The following is a 19,197-nucleotide window of genomic DNA, read 5'->3' as shown; positions in this document are numbered from 1 at the left end:
CAAAGCGCACAGCCCACAGAGGGCAGACATGGGGCCTCATTAAGGCCCAGCCCAGCCAGGCCCAAACAGGGTTTGAAGTGCGTCACATAAAGAGCATGGGGTCAAAGGTCAGACATAGAACAGATCTCCATTTAACTCTCCAGCTGGAGATGGTAATTAGCAGGTGCAATGATGATCCCTGCCTGACTGTAAGGGAGGATACCACTGTAGGTGACACCCTGCATCTGTGCGAGTGTGTGTGTGTATGTGCCCGTGTATGTGCACATGCATGAGTACACACGCATGAAAACGATTCCTCAGCGTATTGATACAAACATCCCAACTTGTATCATACTCACATGCATTTGAAAACACGATAGGCAGGTACTGTATGTATAGTACATTTAAACCTACACCAGCTTTTGGAGAATTTCAAAATAAAATTACTCTGACTGTGAGCTTGACAAAAACACCTCTCACTGTCTTTGTAACAGCTATTGCTATACTCTAAAACTCAACCTGATAAAATAATCATGGTTTTATCACTTTATGCTTTGCATGACAGCAAGCTCTATTTCTATACAAAGAACCGATATAATCAGAAAGACCACAAAATAAATGTGAAACCTGGTCATTGATCTGGTTATTTATTAACTGTTGGACATTATCTTCCACAACAACAAAAAATGCAGGACAAAAGGTAATAGCCTGGCTGACAGTTTTTATATTTATTATTGAGTAAATTAAATAAAAAAGGGTATAGAAAAGTTACACACAAAACTCTGAATATATATTTAGAATTTTCCTCTAAATTTTCACTAAAGCATAAAAAACCCCTCCTAAATAACGACCCTGACACTTGTCTGTTGTTAAAAAAATAAATAAATAAAAAGTTGGGTTTTCTTCTCACAAAAAAAGAATGTTTTGTTTAAGATTCTGTCCAGGGAAAGAAAGCCATGGGGACGCAATTAAAGAACTACAAAGAAAAAAAATAGTTATGAAAATCTCCCACTTTCTTTTGATGTGCTGCAGTCTGAACTGTACACACACGTACACACAAACACACACACAAATCTGAACAAAGACACACGGAGAACCGGCATATACTCTCACAAATGCACACACATACATGTACACAATGAGCATGCAAGCTGGAATCTCCGAAATTCATTCATTCGTTCAATTTAAAACAAATAGTATTATGATTTCTTTTAAATTAACCTCTATTTTCAGTCTAACGGTAAAACGGCACAATAATGGGGATATTACTTAAGCTGATGGGGGAGTCAACTACAATCTCTCATAACTAACTGCATAAGATCATTAACTTCTAGTCTTTTCTAGCAAAATGAACTCTGGTGATTATTAAATTAGCAAAGTGATGTGATGAAATAAATATGTACAATTCAGAAAGACTAGAATATAGAAAAAACTATTAAGGCATGTACTAAGACACATAATTCTTAGTTTTTAAGTATGTTGATCTGCTGTTAAGCACATGCAATACAACACATCAGTCAAGCGAAATAAAAAAAGAGTGAGAAAGCAAGGGGGGAGAAAAAGTCTGGTCTGGGTGTGTGTGTGTGTGTGTGTGTGTGTGTGTTTTAATAGGGCTATCTCATTGCCATGAGACTCTCCCCGGTGTGGGGTTACTTTGTCAAGCTGACCTCTTATAGCAGCTGAGCGGCTGAGTTTTGCATACATAATTAACTACAGCTAAATGTCATCTCTCACTTCAATAACTAACGCAGTGGGTGATGCTGCTCTCCCTTTTTGACTTCTAATCCAGAGTGAACCGCCGGCAGAACGAGTATGTGAAAATCAAGTGCAGCTTTTAAACTCCACATGAGTAAATGAAGGGCTGCTAACACTGCAGAGAGAGTGTACGCACAGTTCAGCGCTATTTAAAACAATCATAACCTGTAAAATAATGTTTTAAATGAGCAGTTGGTAAAAGTACAGACACAAGAACAATAACCAAATCAAATACTTTGGAGATTGTTATTATATGTTGCAGACGCCGAGACTGTTTCTGGTAAAGTACAGTATGTAACTGAGGTGGAGCAACCACATTCCCAGCACTGAGCTACCATCTAGTTAGTACAGCATGTGAGGGGCTTTACTGTAGGTGGCTCCGCTAGGAAAGACAACAGTGAAATGAAAACACTTGGCTGTATCTAAACTGAAAAATGGGGGAATCTGGTGGACAAACCAAAAATCTGTGAGTAGCAGAAGTTTACTCCTGAACTAGATCTGAATGTCATTGATGAACATTCCTGGCCGACAACATGTAGATGTCTCCGTGTGTGTCTGTGCATCTGCATGTGTGAGTGTGTGCCTGCTGTCGGCTGTACTCTGTTGTAGACGATGATGTAGATGTTGTTTTCTGGGAGCATCGGAAACTGAACACCAAATTAAAGCCGCGATGTTTGATTAAGTGTGCCAGGTGATCTCAGGAGAGGCGCGCAGACACAACCGCAACCCCCTCATTCATTTGTAAACCTCCAAATGCAGGCTTGAAATACAGGAAGTAGGAGTGTACGCTGTAAATTTTCCCCTTTATTGGGAATACAAATGATCAAATGTATGAAGGCTAGGAATGTATGGGTACACGGTGTCAGCAAAGTAGCGAGAGGCAGAAAGGAGGAGAATAGAAGGAATTAGGCTGTGATGTGAGAGAGCATCTGAAAATAAAGATGTAAGCTGCATTGTAGCACCTCACCTTGAATATGTGGCACAAAAAGAATAATACATGAAAAAATCCTTCCGTCATTGGTTTGAGATCAATTGCCGGGATCAAATAAAAATCTGATTCAGTCACACACTGTTTGTTTTCAGAATTAACAGACTCCTAATTTGCTATTCTTGGATACTTTTAATGACTAGCGCGGTAAACAGCTCCACCAACCAAAAGCCAATTATAACTTTATCAGCACAATCTCTGTGTGGAAGGGGAACCATGGATCTCAGAAAAAGAAACAAAAATACCTTGATCTTCCAGGGAAAAACTACAGTGTTTTTATTGAGTATTTTTTTTTCACTGTGCTTGTCAACATATTGATTTTACTGACACAAGCACAGTCTCTCTGAGATTAGTATGACTTATTAATGTGTAAAAACTATTGAAACTTTTATTTCAGCTTAGGCAACCTCAAAATATGCAAAATCCTGCTAAAAATACACACGCAAAATTTAATATCTATTTTTCTAATAATATCTCAATGTTTATCTCAAACAGAAAACAAAAGAAAAGCACAAACTTAAAGAAAGAAACTTAATAGTTCCTTAAGCTGCATTATTTTTTATACAAAGATACCAAAATATACTAGTTAAAATAGGAAACGTTTAGATTGATTTTCATATATTATAATATAATAATATAAGAGCATGTTACAACTAAAAAGGAAAACAAAAAATTAAACAGACTTTACATTTATTTGCCATGTGCATTTAAAAATACAAATCCAGAACAAAAGTATAATTAATATTAGACTTTTGATTCATATGATGTTTCCAATTGAAAAAATGCCCAAAGTTATTCTCAAAAGATTGTTGCATCCTTTTTTGACCTGCTACCAATTACTCTCTTATTCAGATCTTTCCTTTTCTGCAAAACGGAACCGCTACTGGCATGGTAGCATTTGTAATAGTCAATAAATCTAAAATATTATGTGTGAAGTTGCGGGAAAAGACCATTAAGGGGCGGGCACTAGTGGAGCCGGTGTAGGGATCCTGTCTGAAAGAGGGCGGCTAATTCGGGACAACTGTGAACTCTGAACCTGCTAAAAGCACGGCCACTGGTCAGCCGAGCCACGTAATAAAGTCCACATGTGCTCACAGCCTGTATTGCCATAATTAGACGGATCTCTAAAGGTTTGCTTAAATCAACATCAGAGTGCTTTGTTTTCCCTCTTAGTTAGACTTAAAATACGCACAAAAATTGCCTGTGGCCTTTACTATTGAATCCATTTCATGCTTTATATCTTCATACAAAGTGATACTGGGCTTTTAAAGTGAGAATAATCATTACTTCATAGGTCTCAAGGCTTTGGTTTCACGCTGAATAAAGCCTGAGTGTTAAGTAGCCAGTGTTACAGTGAGAATTAGAGAGGAACGAAGAGTGGTTTTAATAGCTCAGAAACAACACACGGCAGCTCAGCCCAGGCAGAGAATCTCTCAGCATTAATCAAGATTTCAGGCCTCTGTTTGACAAACTGCACAATGCCTCAAACATCTCCTTGTGTGTAAACACAAACATCAAATGCCATGTGGCATGTCCTCATCACTAACAAGCAAACTAACAAGAGACCTGGAATTCCACTCAATTAGTACCTGCTCGCTTCCTTATTAATCTACTAGCCCCGGTGAAAAGATGAGAGGAGACAGGGAAAAAAAAAAATGAATGGGAATAAAAACAACAACAATTTGTTGCAATAAATATATTAATGCCAGTGAAGTTTCCGTTTCAGGTGGTGTAATTTGACATGATATGTGGGCTATGTTCTGTCATTAGTCAGGAAAAATGGTGAGTAGGGGATCAAAGCAAAAAGGCTCTGAGGCTGCCACTTAATTTATCACACGGCAAAGACAAAGGCTTTTCTCTCTGCTTCTGTCGCTTTTCAAAAGCCCTGACTCCTTTTTATGACAAACTCAGTTTGCAATTTAATTTAGGACTCGAGTCCCTGGGTGCAGAAAAGCAAGCAGGCAGGAAGTGAGAAGAAGGTACTGTAGCCAGACAGGCACACAGGCAAGAAGCATGAGAAGCAAACAGCGGGTGCAAGAAACGTCCAGGCTGGCGGTAAGTACTGCGAGGAGAGAGAGAGAGAGAGAGAGAGACAAGAAGGCAGACAGGTGTCATGAAACTCAAGCAGCCAGGCAGTAAGGCAGGCGATAAGGCAGACAGGCAAACAGGTTACAAAGTAGGCAGGTAATTGTATAAAATGTAGGAAAGATTGCACCACTGCAGGTAGTAAGGAGGCATTAATGCATGCTAGCAGTCGTAGTAGGCTGAGCAGTGCTAAATCAGGTGAACCAGAGAAATGTGAGAGTGTGAGAAGGTCTGGAGTCTGTTGGGCACTGGATTGAATTATATACTGCCGGTAGGGCAGGAGTCTGGTAGGCGGTGGAACCTGAGAATATACTGTTAGCAGTGTGGGTAATAGTGTGTCCGCCGCCTCAGTGGGACCTCAGTACCTCACAGAGGAGCTTTAATACACACACCCTGAAAAACAGCTAAACAAACAGATTCCTATTCGACAAAGACAGGGAAGACAATCACGTGTGTTGTTCTCTAGGTTTGTGTGTGAATATATAAGAGAGAGTGTGTGTGTGTGTGTGTGTATATGTGTGTGTGTCAGTGTGTGTAAATGTGCGAGTGACCCTGACGCTGTGGTGATGCTTCCTGTAGCACTGACCAGCGTCAGTGCTCCATTAATTAAAGAGACGATGCACTGGCAGGTGGCTTCACTGCCCACACTGGTAATTGGCCCCCTTCTTCCCACTCTCCCCCCCTAGAAAATCACCCATCTCTGCCTTTTCTTTTCTTTTCTCTGCCTTGTTCCCTCCTCCTATCTCTCGTTCTCAGAAACGTGCCAGTGGGCAGGCAGAAATGCAAGACTTTGTGAAATAATGATTAGAATGGATGGAGATGAAGGGAAGGGAGTTGCACATTTTCCCACAAGCCTCTGATGGTCGGGGAATGCTGTTTGCCTTCAAGCGTCATACGACGCGACGGGAGTTTACTTTAGACAGCCACAATCTGAGGAGCCAGTACTGCAGTCATTAATGATGTGGGGAGGGGACAGAGCTATACTTTGACAAGTTTCTGCATGTGTATGTGTCTGTGTGTGTTTTTCACGTGTGCACGTGGGCGTGAGTATCTAAGTATGACAGTACATTGGAGGACAAGAAAATGTGCATTTGTGCAAGTGAGACCTGATGAGAAAGAGGAAAAATGAACCTTCTGTGTGTCATCTGTAATGAGACAATAAAGTTCAGAAACTCTGGAAGGTGCGTGTGTGTATCTGTGTGTGTGTGTGTGTGAGTGTGTGAGTGTGTGTAGGTGTGTGTGTGGGTGTGTGTGTGTGTGTCTGTCTCACCACGTCACCGGGCAGGTTGTGCAGGTCGTCAAATGGACTCTCAAGGGTGTTGGTGTCCACATTCAGAATGACCACATCCTCCAGTGATCGACTGCGTACTCTCTAAAGGAGGAAATGTTCAGTGTTATTAGCTACTGCCACAGTAATAAAAAAAAAATTGATTCAAAATATTGATTAAATCCCCACCTATAAATATCATTAAAACATGTCAAGTTCTGCACGCAGGAGTTCTTGTAATATTAACAATTAAAAAAATATTTTCTTCTTTTACATAATGTAGCTGAAGCATTATTATTATTATTATACATATTAGTGTTTTGCTATCATATAGCAGAGAATTGTGTTTACTTTTGAAAGCTGGCCAGCTTTGGTAATCAGGTATTTTACATATTTTAAATAATAAAAGAGAATATAGCTAATTAAGTTAATGTTTGAAATTCTATGCGTGGGCCAGGTGTGTTTCCCAGCAGACAAAGTCATTTCAGTACTGAAGCCCCAGGAAGAAAAAAAAAACACAGCGGTCACATTTAAAACCACACTGTCATCACACTCCTTTACGATTAACGGTGAAAAATGGCGTGTAGGAAAAAATATATTAGAACATCTTTACTATAACACACAAACTCTCACAAAATGAAAAATGGCACTGAGAAGAACATTCGGATTGTGCAAAGATTTTCCAGAGCACCAAAACCTCATGCATCAACAACAACACAGTGATTCTGTGCTGTGCTGTGTGCATCCTGATGGCGACAAATTCAACAATTATTTCAGTGTGGTGCAGGATGCAGGCAGGTGTGGGGGGGAGGCAGCATAGTGTGTGAATTTCTAGTTTGTCACTTTTGTGACAGCCTGTGCAGTGGAGGCTCACATGCTGATCTGGACTAATTATGTAGTGGCGGAAAGGGGGTCTGTCACGGATGCAGAGTGTGATAAATACTGCCACTGCCGCAACTGTCAGACAAATATCACAAGCAAACACACACACAAACACACATGTGCATTACAACATATGCATTGGCACAATTACACACGCACACAGACAAACACTTACATACTAACACTTACACACAAGCGCAAATGTGCACGTGCTTGCAACATGTATTCACACACAACAGCAGTGCTGGTGACGGTTTGTCCCCCAACCAACACACAGGGTTTAACAATAAAGTAGAAAAGCTCTTTGTTTGCAGATACTTTTTCTGCCTTTCTCCCTCTGTCTTTTGTACTTCTGCTTAAGAATGCACACAAGCAAGACAGGGAGATAAAGAGGAAAAAACATTCTGTCAATTTTTTTGATTCAATGTCTTGAAGGTGCCAAAAGTTGCCTTACTGAAATTTCAAATACACCAAAATTGAGAGCACAATTCACCACACCAGGTGCGGCATTAGTTGACCATATACACAAAGAATTAAAACTAAGAATTGACTATATAAATTTACAGCATCATCCCTAAATGTAAGTTTATTATTCTTTTTGAGAAGATCCACTGACAAAGACCCTGAAATTCATTCAGTATATATCAGATGCAAATTAGGAATCATCAACATTTCACATTCGATATACATTACAGAATTTGCACATATATATACATCAATTTGCAGCAGCATGTATAATTATGCACATACAGTATAATGATTCATATGCATACAGAGATTAACTAACATACCTCCAGCAGACTAAGATGAACTCCCACAAAGTATGGCATGGGGGCACTGTGGATGGAGAGAGGAAAACAAAGCTGTGAGCAAAATCAATATAAGATGTTTACATGCAGTAACGAAATATATCTGGAGGCTACACTAGCACAGCACATTTTACACACCCATCTGAAAAAGTAAAAAAAAACTTCATGTTGAGAGTATTCTTTGATTAACCGATTATCAACATCTACAGAATCTACATTCAGTTACTATTTTGATATTTGATTCATCTTTAGTTATTTATCAAGCTACAACTAGCATAAATCACATCTTGTTTAATGTGAAGATTTGTTGCTTATTCTTAAATAATTGTAATCTGAATGCTATTTGGGTTTCTGACAGTTGGTCAGACTACAGCAATCTGTAGATAAGAGCTGATTGCAATATAACTTAATTAAACAATCAGAAATGCCATCACATCTTATAGAATAAATTATTAATTTGAAAAAACACAAATTCAACAGATCATTCAAAAATATGTAATAAATTCCCTAAATGATCAAATCTAAGACTAAAAGCATAGACTTTTTTTTAAAGTAAAAATCTTTTTCGTCAACTGCTAGAGTTTATGTGAAAACTACTGTAATGCAACAGATTGGCTGCATTGAAGCTTATGGGAAATGTATATTTTAATTCCCATGACATAACATAATTGTTACATAGGCAGCAAAACTGATTATCATCCATATGTTGTTTTTTAACCCAATCATATTACATGTAGGACACAGCCGCTGACTGAAAATCAGAGAAAATAAATTATTTCACCATCTCTCACAAAGGGAAACATTAGATTAACTGGTGTGTGTAGCAGGGCAGGTAAATTGATGTGGTGCTAGTGGACTGATTTTTAAAAAGTTACCAGGCATTCTGCCTCTGAGTTGTTTTAATTTTTAGTCAGCGACTTGTGGCTAAAAGATTTAAAATGTGATTTAAAGTTGTTTTGTACACCTTGTCTAATACTGCCACACTCTGGAAAATATTACAGACGAACACTGACAACACTAATGTGACAACTGTAATAATATTAAATTTTCCTATAACATGACAGTAGATTCAGAAAGTATATAAAGACTTGGAACACTTCCTAGAAAGCTAAAGGGTATAAGTGTCAAATGTTTTCTTTTTCCCTTACAAACATATGCTTTGCACGGTTATTATAATGCAGTCTTATTTTATGTGATATTTATCTTCATATTGAAAGTTAGTGGCAAGCAAAGGTTGAATCATAGAATAGGTTTCCCATCCACCAAGATGAACAGAATCAACAAAAACAGTCAAATAATAGAAACCATTTTTATGATGAGGTTTACAGAGGAAGCAATAATCGGATAGCTTTGGGTCAGTATATTCCTGGCCAGAATGATTCAGAAGCCACAGGCTTGTAATCGACTTAAAGCAACAGCAAAACAAACAGCAGGCCTGTAGCTCTGCACTTTAGCCACTGTCTTGTCCGTTTCATGAATATACAGCACTGACTGTCATCAACATTTACTCAGATACATGCACACAGAGCATCTCATATAACTTAGTTATCTAATCAGCGCATGGAGGACACCCCTGTGATTAGATAAGATAATGATGAGTCTTCACAGAGTGTTGAAAATCACATTTTACTGTCAGTGATGAATAGCTTTTTAAAGCTGATGTGTCCCTTATGGTAAAGCACTGTACTGTATGAGCTATCACAAATGATTCGGCAAGAAACAGCTCCTTTTACATAAGCTGACTCTCCCACTCTGCCGTTTTTTGTTTTTTTTATATGTTCAGATCTGAAGTTGACCTGAACGTGTGTAGATTTGTAGATGAGCTGTTACTTCTACTCTCCATTCAGTTTCAATCAAGTCCATTCAGATTTGTTGGATTTTGTTGGATGGGTGGTAATGAACCCCTGAGAGGGCTAACATGATGAGAGCGTGGTGCTAGCACTAGCATGAAATATGGAGCAAGGTGATCCGGGCCGTTCATTATGTTGAGGGGCCACACAGGAGAAGGCACGCCACGAGAGAAATCGTGAGAACAACTCGAAGAACGGGTGGGAGAAAGTGTGAACATGTGTGTCTGCACTTTTACACCGAGGTTTTAGCAGCGGAGCTCGGTGCGTGACCAGCACACATGGCGTGGTGTGTGTTTACGTGTCAGGTGTGTGTGACTGTGCGTGTGTTGGAAGGTGGCTGAAAAATGAGAGAAAGAGGGAGAGAAAAAGAGGGGGTGTAAACATTTATGATGATGATCCTGATGGTGTTCGTGTCTGTATGCGCGTTTCAGAGGTGGTCAGTCTTACCAGCAGTAGTCCAGAAGATGCGGGGGCAGCACAGGGATGAAGATGTGCTGCCAGTACATAGGAAAGAGCAGAGCAGCCGCACCGTGGACACATGCAGTTAACTACAGAGAGAGAAAGAAGCAAGAGGACAATCTCAACACAACTTTCCGAGGCAACACAAAATCTAAGTAAAGGAAAGACAAAAATACCCATTCATGCTGTATGTTTACTGGTAGTTTAAATTTTTTTTTTAACCAAAGGTTTGTGTGATTTCAGTCTCAAGAATTGCCCCAAAGAAAAAACTGTAAAGTCAAAAAACAGCAAAATAACTTTGAGCTAAATGTACAGCTTGTCTTTTTTTTTTCTTTACAATGTATTTCTACAACTTATTGAACTAAGTTTCTGCACTGCTAGAGTCTATAGAAGACGTCTAGAGAACCACAGCTCCATTTCCTTCAAAACAACATCCTGTTAATATCCTGTTTTTAAAATCTAGAAGTCTGATCAAGGTGGTGACACTTTGTGGTGATGTGTCAATGTACTGTATGTTTGATTTCATTGAGTTAGACTTTAATCTTGCTCACTTACAAAAGCCCTCAGAAAGAATATGGTACACTGACATGTCTAGTGTTGTTGTGATGAACACACGACCTGCAAGCTATCGTTGGAGGAAGAGAAGAACAGACAAGCTAGAGATCAACCACTTGTCTTAAACCCATGACAGAAACACAGCAGAGGAGATTGATGAGGAGGTGAAAAGAAAAGTACTGAAAAGACTGACATGAAGAAAGGCATATTGCTTTACACACAGAGAACATGAAACCAATGTTTCCTCCATTCTGATTCATTTGTGGTGGGTCATCGCTGCGGTGATATTGCTACTATTGCACATGGCGTTAAGAAATTTATATTAGAAAATAATTTAAAGCTTATATTCTAACCTGCTTTATACACAAATGAATGGTAAACCACAAGCCTAGTATTCATAATTAACTGCTTATCAACTCAATGTCAAAGTGAGAATTGTGCTGCGACCTGCACAAAAGCAACAAAAAGGAGCCCAAAACAGTGCTGACAGTAACCATAAAAATCAAAATTACACCAACTACTATGACCCAGAAATTAAAGAGAAAATAATCTCTTTTTTTAACAAATAATGAGAAGCAATCCCATGAAGATGACATTCTTTTTCAAAGGGGCTCTCTACATTGTCAAACCAGCATTACACATAAAATTAAAGTCATTGTCTCCCATTGTCTTAAAGCCAGCATCCCCCTCTTGACATCCCATCTCATGAAAATCCAGCTATAGTAATGACCTGCAACACACACACACACACCCACACACACAGACACGGCAGGAGAAAGAGGCGTTAGCTCATCCCCCAGATTAAAATAACATGATTAAATATGGAAAGAGAACAGAGGTCTGAGGGGCTCCTGCGGGACTTCATTAGGGCAAATTGCCAAAGAATGAAACATGAGTTAGCCAAGAGAGACTGCGGGCTAGGCCAATACCACCGGGACCCCGGAGCAGCAGCCGCTGTTATACTGCTGCAGCTTCACAGTCAATGTGTGAAGCGGACACACACTATCACACACACACGCGCAACTATCAGGAGACCCCCTGCTCACTGACACACACAGTGTCACAATTGACCGGCCAAAAGCGGGGGAGCTTGGCGGCTGAAAACCACCGCTGCCAGAGAAAGAAAAAGAGGGCCCCACCCTCCGAATCCACCCAAACATCAAGCCCGGACATTTGAAAAGCTTACAACAAAAAGTGTGTGTGTGTGTGTGTGTGTGTGTGTGTGTGTGTGTTTGCGTATGTCCATGTGCCTCCCTCCCCGCATGTTTGTTTTAACTGCATTCATTTTTCATATCTGCTGGAAAGAAGCAATGATCTTTTTTTATTGTCTCTGTGCAGTCTATCATACACACAGTCCCACAATAGTTAGGACTTAATCAACATTTAATTGGTGTCTTGCTCTGTGTATCTGCATATGCATATTTCCGCTGCCTGCCGTCTTCAAATAAAACACAACAATGCCACGCTCCTGTCAGGATTAATTCCCTGGCAAACAGTTTGTTTTTTTGTTAATTCTGAAAATAAATCGATGTTATGAATATTAATGAGTGAAAGTGAAGCACTTGGTGGAAGAGCTACTATCAAAATCATCACGCCCTTCTCTCTTTCTAAAACGATGACGGCAAGGGGCCATTAAATTGTGATGAAGAGAGGTCAGCAATCCGGCTGCGGATATACATACACACATAAGTGCATGTGTCACACACGCACACACGCACACACACTAAGTGGAGAGCCAACAGGCGAGTGTATTCCTCCTCTGGGAGAGCGAGACAAGCCCCAGCCATTCGCTGGTACCAGGAGGTAATGGCACAGAACACCTCGCTAACCAACTCCAATTATCTCCACCAGGCCTCAAGGTGAGCCCCCCAACTGGCATGATTTACTCTCAGGTTGAAAGGAAAAACAGGAGTCTCTCTCTCTGCTTCTCTTCTTCTCTGGCTGGGTGGCTGGCTTGGGGGAGTTGGCTGAGAGGGGAGAGGGGGTTACTGAAACTAAGATAATGATTTATAAAGCAAATCTAGATCTCTGTTTTCTTTTATTTGCTATCTCCAAAGCGATGGAGGTGGCAGTGTGCCTGAGATAAGGCAAATTGGAGGGAACTCCAGAGGAATAGTTCACATATTTGCTTCTCTAATTCAGCTGAACACAAATCCCTGTGTCCTTGTTCAGGTTTTAGAACGAATGAGGCAAAAAGTAAAAGGAAGATAAGTGGAAAAAAGAGAAATCGTACCACTCTCTCTCTCTCTTTTTTTTTTTTTTTAAACTTCATTTACGGGGGGGGCCTTCACATGAGAGTGGGTCATGAGAGGCTAAGGCTGATAAAATATTTGCCAGGCTGATAAATAATAGATGAGTGGAGCCAAATGGCTTACACGCTCCACAAAAGACCTGGGTGCTTAATATTCCATTCAATGGAGAATCACAGATACAGTCCCCAAGAACAAATACAGGATTAGGTGCTGGGTCCAGTCCTCAGGGACCAAGGCTCTGCCCGGTAATGAGGGGCTGCCTGCCTCACATACTGTGCGTGTGTGCATGTGTGTGTGTTGCCCCTTCCTCTGAGAGAAGCTAACCGATTATACAGCGACAGCCTGCTTCAAAAAGCAGTCAAGGTCTTTGGTTCTGCCCTGAGAGCTTTCTTAGTGCGCCGTAGCTGAGACAGAGAGTGTCCCACACTAACAGTGGTTTTCCCAGATCAATTCAATGGGACTTAAGGAAGCAGAGACAGAAAGAGAGAGACATAGACACATAAAGAGATGGAGAGGAGGAGGTGAAAGTGGGAGAAGAAGGCAGAGTGGAGTGAAGAGATAAAGTGAGATAAATTGCATTGCAACCTTGAGGTAGGTAGTAACAAACCTAAGCTAAGAGGTCACACACCAGTTTTGTCAATAATGGAGTCTGTGTCGCATTCTCATACTATATACTTCCAGTATACAGTAAGTACAACACACTAAATGTCTGCATACTGTTTTTGCAGTTAATATTCAAACATATTAACATAATAATTTTACACTAACAGGAGATTAAACGATGTTTGTGCCATTGATGTCAATCAAGCTGCAACTTTGGAATGTCACTGCCAATTAAACTTCATAAAATGTTTTTCAAAGATTTAATAGTTATTTTTTGTTTTCTGTTGTGTTCACAGAGCTTTTTTACCACCGTCTACAATTAGTTTTAATATTTTCCAGCTGTCAGCAGCTCCTCCATTTCCTTTGTGCATTGCGGGACAATAATGTCCATCAACAGCCCACTCAAAAAACAAGTGGGGTTTTGTTGTATGCACACTTGTTTGATATACTTAATTGTGTCCCTGTTAAACCTGCTTAGAATTAGTATGTAGTATGGAATAGGGATACAGCTAATATGTTTTTTTCTGCAGGAATTTAACCAGAATGTGGAATTATGACAGAGAGAATTACTCAGTAAACAAAAAATAAATGTTTTTTTTTGTTTTTGTTTTTTTACATTTGGGCAGTAACCTAAACTCTTCTGACGTCTCACAAGCCATCAAACATCTCTCCATATTCATACATCAACATATTCATATGAACTCTTCCCTCTATGTGCCTGAACAGCAGCGCAACCCTTGGACAGTGATGTTTCCTTAAAGAGCAGGACCCACCAGATCTTCTCAACACTGGAACTCAGACTCTGTCAGTAAGCAGTGTGTTTCCACCCACACCATTCCTCTTTACCTGAGAAATTGGACCCGTTGAAGTAAAACAGACAGAAAATGGAGACACTGCTACTGTGGGGGCCTACATGCAGTGCAGTGTGGGGCAGTGTAATGGAGAAATATCCATTTTACTGGCCTCATAACACTTATTCCCGCTTACATACTCTTAGATGAGGGAACCTATCGTACATGTTCAATTGCAGTGAGAGCGCAGTATGAGACAAATAGCTGCTGCTGCAGGCAATGTGATTCAATTTGACAGGAGGAATGGTATCAACAGAGTCGCTCTTGACCTCTTCACACCAGCCTCAAACACTCATTTCCCCTCCACTAGCCTTTCCTTCCAACTCTGTCCCTACGCACTCTCCAAATTCAATCCTCTCTTCTTCTTTCACCGCCTCATTTTCATCCCAATTCTTCATTTCTTATTCTGTTTTCCTCCTCTCCTCCTGCTGTTCTTCTGTCCATTGCCACCTCTCCCTCGTTTCTCCTGTTGGCTTATCGCTGTTTTAGCCTTTCCCTCCTCCCTCCCCTGCATAAAGTCACCAATTACCCGCGCTCCGCTTCTCCCTCTGTTGACAAACGCCGGTGTCAGTCCCGGCACAACGCAGGTGTGCCACAAACAAGTAGGTGGCACAGGGAGAGAGAGAGAGGGCACGCGGGACGACACAGGTAACAGCTAACGCCAGGCCTCCCACACATGCACACACAGTCACTGACTCTCTCACAGAAAGACATAAGACATAAGGTACAAACACCTGTGAGTGCAGAACACACACAAACAGATGCATGCAAAAGAGACACAAACACCCACAACATGCACATATGTGGTCACAGCGGCACAACACACACGTTAAGTCAGACACATGGCATGGGTCTGAGATAAGTCTATTGAGGGGAAGGAGGGGAAGGAAGGGGGAGGATGTCCCGATGTTCTGCAGATGCCTAACAACAGAGAGACGCATTAAGACACCCTGGAACAGGGAGGCAAAGTCAGAGAGAAAGAGAGGTGTAGACAGGGTGAGTGAGAGACAGATGGACAGAAAATAATGTCAGTGAAAAAGAATAACTAAGATAGAGAGAAAAGTAGAGAGACAGAGAGAAGTCAGGGAAAGAGAGAAGAACAACAGAAGAAAAGGCAGGAAACAGAGAGACAGCTGGCACTCTAGGGCATGGTGGATGGATAGCTCCTTGTTAGCATAGGCCTGACAGGCTGATGAGAGGGCTGCTGTCAGCCGGTGCTGGGGCCGGGCTGTGTGAGTTTGGGCGATAGGCAGGGCAGAGGCTGGGCTCGAGAGCTGGGGGGCCTCGGCAGATGAAAGACACGGAGGGTGGTGGGGCGATGGTGGTGGGGGTCCTCCCAACTGACTAGTTAGAGGAAGGGCCGATGCAGCCCTATTATACGGCCCTATGACAAGGCTGCACGCTCGGCTGGCTCCCGCCCCTGCGCCACCGCCGAACGGCCTTTTAAAACAGTGGTACCATTCACCTCCGGTCACGAAACAGCAATAAGTCAACTGACGCATTGTTGTAAGATCATGATTTATTCCTTTGCTGTTGGCTGCTTGCGAGACGCGCTGGCCATGTACCGGCAGACTGACACACTGGGTTCACCGGGGGCTTTAACACAGGCAGCACCTAGAGCAGGCAGAATAAATGTAGTATATATGTGTGTGTGTCTTTCTCTCTCTCTCTCCACTTTCTATTCCCTGTTTCTCTTTGCTTGGCTGAGAGGCTGGACAGGCGGAGGTGGTGAAAAGCAGCTGGATGGTACTAACGATGTTACTAACAATACCTTCTCTCATACATCGTCTATCTATGGCAAGCAGACTATAGAAATATTACCTGTCCATCCAGTGACTGCTAACACTCACTTAAACAAACGTTTTGACAAACTCTGACATTAATTATATATTTCCCATCCTTTAAGATATTTGATCACGAGACAGTGGTGTGGATAATGAGCTGGGCTCTTTGCAGTTAAGTATATACACGTAGATAGCTGGCTTCAAGAATCATGGCAGCCATTCCCACTTGAACTAGGAGGTCAAGCTACGCAACAGCAAAAAATAACGCATCACAGGAGCAGTAAAAACATCAGGCCAGCTAATCCCAGTGGAGATGTGAAAAATACCTTTGTACTACAGTGCCTGACATACATTGCAACCAAACCTCTCCCTGAGGAAGATGGATGGATAGATAGACAGATGAGTGGATGAAGGATTGCAGAGGATAAAAGTCTTACAGAGGTAAAGGTCTAATGTGGAGACTCTTAAAAAATTCTGTATGCATAAATTTGTTTTAAAAAAAAAACAAGCCAAGATTAGTCTCTAGGCTGCAGAAAACTATAAATCACAGACAAAAATCACCTTCACCCCCCTTTTCCTGCTAAAAAGAAAAACACCTTCACCCTTGAGTCTGATAATTTACATCGTGTAACTCTTGTGTCACAGCACCGTGTGCAGCCTAAACCCTGAGCGGAGGTGCTGCTGGTCTGAGGAGCTGAGGGGAGACAGGTGAAATTCTCTGAGGGCTGGGTAATTTTTACAGCTCTTCCTGATTATAGCTCCTATGGGAGACCTTGAGAACCATTCCCTCCAGCACCCATCACCACCACAGGCCCCTCCGGCTGTTCAGTGTTCTGCAGCCTTGTAGATACCAAGGCAGGACCAGCTACACTACAGATACAGATAGGACTTGGATGACATCACTTCCCTCTCCCATCTCATCTGTCATAAACATTTGGCACTGCCTCAGCAGCCACGAAGATAACGGGGGGGGGAGGATGGAATGAGGAACAGAGGGAGGAAGAGGGGGAGAAAGACACAGAGAGATTTCCTCCCTCATAAAGACAGACAGAGGGGACTTTAAATTATGTGAGAGAGTTACAACATGTAATAAGAGATAATTTAAGGCTCTTGGGCCATTAATATGCTGCAGTTATAAGACAAACAGTCAAATATAATCCAGCTTTAGTGTGGATTTCACAGCTTGTCAGAGCGTGGTGATAGTGCGGCTGTCTGACTGCAGGACGCCCGGGCAAAGAGGGGTGGGGGGGTTCAGAGAGATCAGTCCAACTCTCTCCGTACAAGTAGCGTAGCCATGTCAGATAAATATTCTCATCTCCCTATTTAGGGTTTGATATCCTGCTGGAATATTGATGAAGAGAATCATGTTCAATCTAAGAAACAGTCCTAATATTTGAGCTATATACTTTTTTAAGAAGGCAAATCTGTGTCTGAATTTGATATGAAGCCAAAAATAGCAACAGTAACTCTATGACTCTAAATTAAAGTAGCATTTTCTCAGATTATGATGTACTTTTTCGGATTAAAGTGAGATAGCCTACAAGAATCAAAGAATAGATAATACATTATCTAACATGACGTAATAAAACATAAAGCTTAACATTTACAACTAAAAGCTTCCCCTTAACTTGAAATATATATTTAGGAAACTCGTCCTTCAAGTGGTTGCAGTACTTCAACTGTTTTCTAACCTATTTTCCCCTTGTGTCTGACAGGGAAGAGCTGATAACTGACTGCAGCTGAGAGACTGACTTGGAGGGAATGGACTCACAGTGCTAAGCTTGCTTGAGGTAATGATGATGCGCCGCTCATGCAGCATACTGGCGTAGAGCTGGAGCATGTTGTTGACGTCCACAGCCACAAAGTACTCTGTCAGGTTCCTCTGGAGATAGACAGGAACAGAAGGATATGCAGGTACATAAAAAACTGTCCTTGCACAACTTGCTTACAGTAGAAAGTGTCAATGCTACAGACTGTGAGAGTGCCAGAGTGTGCCATGAAGAGAGACATGCAGTACAGGCTGAAAAATGACTTGGACTCCCCATCTCTGTGCATATTGTTTTGCAGCAAAAGTAAATTCATAAGAAATACAGATTCAAACGACATTTGTGCCTTTGATCCATCTGATGTAGTCATGTTTGTAAAATAGTTAACATATCAATTAATGCTGCTTAAATATGTCAGATTGATTACTGTTTTCATCCGATGTAGCATGCAATAGAGACTTGGGATGCTCTACTTGAGCTACAATTCGAATACAAAATCAACAAAGAACATGTGTTCAGTTTGAATCATCTAATACCCATGGCAATCACTGAAGCATTAAAAGTACAAGCACCACAGGAGATAAAACTAAAACAAGAGGATGATGCAATAATTTCAAAAGGTGACAAGTGTATCTGATTAAAAACGATTAGAGACAGACGTGTTTCCAGAAGAGAGGGATCTCTCTTTATCTCCTCATCTCTTTTCTTTTCTTTTTCCATGAATACTTACACTCTCAGGGATCGTTGGCAGTCCATTGATATCCGGGGCGATGAAGTAGGAGTGCTGCGAAAAACACAAACATGCAGGAGAAAGAAGAGAGAAGGTCACAAGTGAAGCATACCACTCACACAGAAGAGAATGAGGGGAAGAAGGGGGGGAAAGGCCGTTCACTTTGTTCTATGATTTATGGCTCATCTTCAGCTCTGTCTATATGAATTGCTGAGCTGGTGTCTGAACTGTGGCAATGCTTTTATCAGGCCTACAGAACAGAGAAAGCTCAGTAGCAGCTCAGCTCCCCATAGACACAGACTGGGGTGATGTCTCCGGTGGAAAACTGAGTCTTTATTTAAGCATTAAATAGGCCTGCAGAGCACCAACACACAGGCAAAAGTATACGTGCACATGAACGCATCCACACAGACACACAGACACACACAGACAGGTTGTTTAAAGGATCACAAGGCTGCCTGTCTCACTTTGGGAGAGCAGGGCAGGTTCAGTGTTCAGATCAAAGGGGCCTGAGAGAGGTGCTGTTTGGAGACAGGTAGACAAACCACCAACTGAAACACTACTGTCACACACACACACACA

General features: G+C 41.4%; 1 protein-coding gene across 1 annotated transcript in view; it reads right to left on the bottom strand.

Annotated features, from left to right (window-relative positions):
* dennd1b (DENN/MADD domain containing 1B) overlaps positions 1–19,197 on the bottom strand; it is a gene marked incomplete in the record, with an annotated part of 80,691 nt that overhangs the window by 29,121 nt on the left and 32,373 nt on the right. The window contains 5 exon segments of the mRNA XM_035653602.1: positions 6,078–6,179; positions 7,748–7,793; positions 10,063–10,163; positions 17,891–18,001; positions 18,616–18,669. Of these exon segments, the coding sequence (XP_035509495.1) occupies positions 6,078–6,179; positions 7,748–7,793; positions 10,063–10,163; positions 17,891–18,001; positions 18,616–18,669 (414 nt within the window).

The sequence above is a fragment of the Morone saxatilis genome, unplaced genomic scaffold (genome assembly GCF_004916995.1).
Source record: "Morone saxatilis isolate NCDOM2014 unplaced genomic scaffold, NCSU_SB_2.0 Contig12, whole genome shotgun sequence".
Classification (NCBI taxonomy): domain Eukaryota; kingdom Metazoa; phylum Chordata; class Actinopteri; family Moronidae; genus Morone; species Morone saxatilis.
This window is presented reverse-complemented; position numbering and strand designations above follow the sequence as displayed.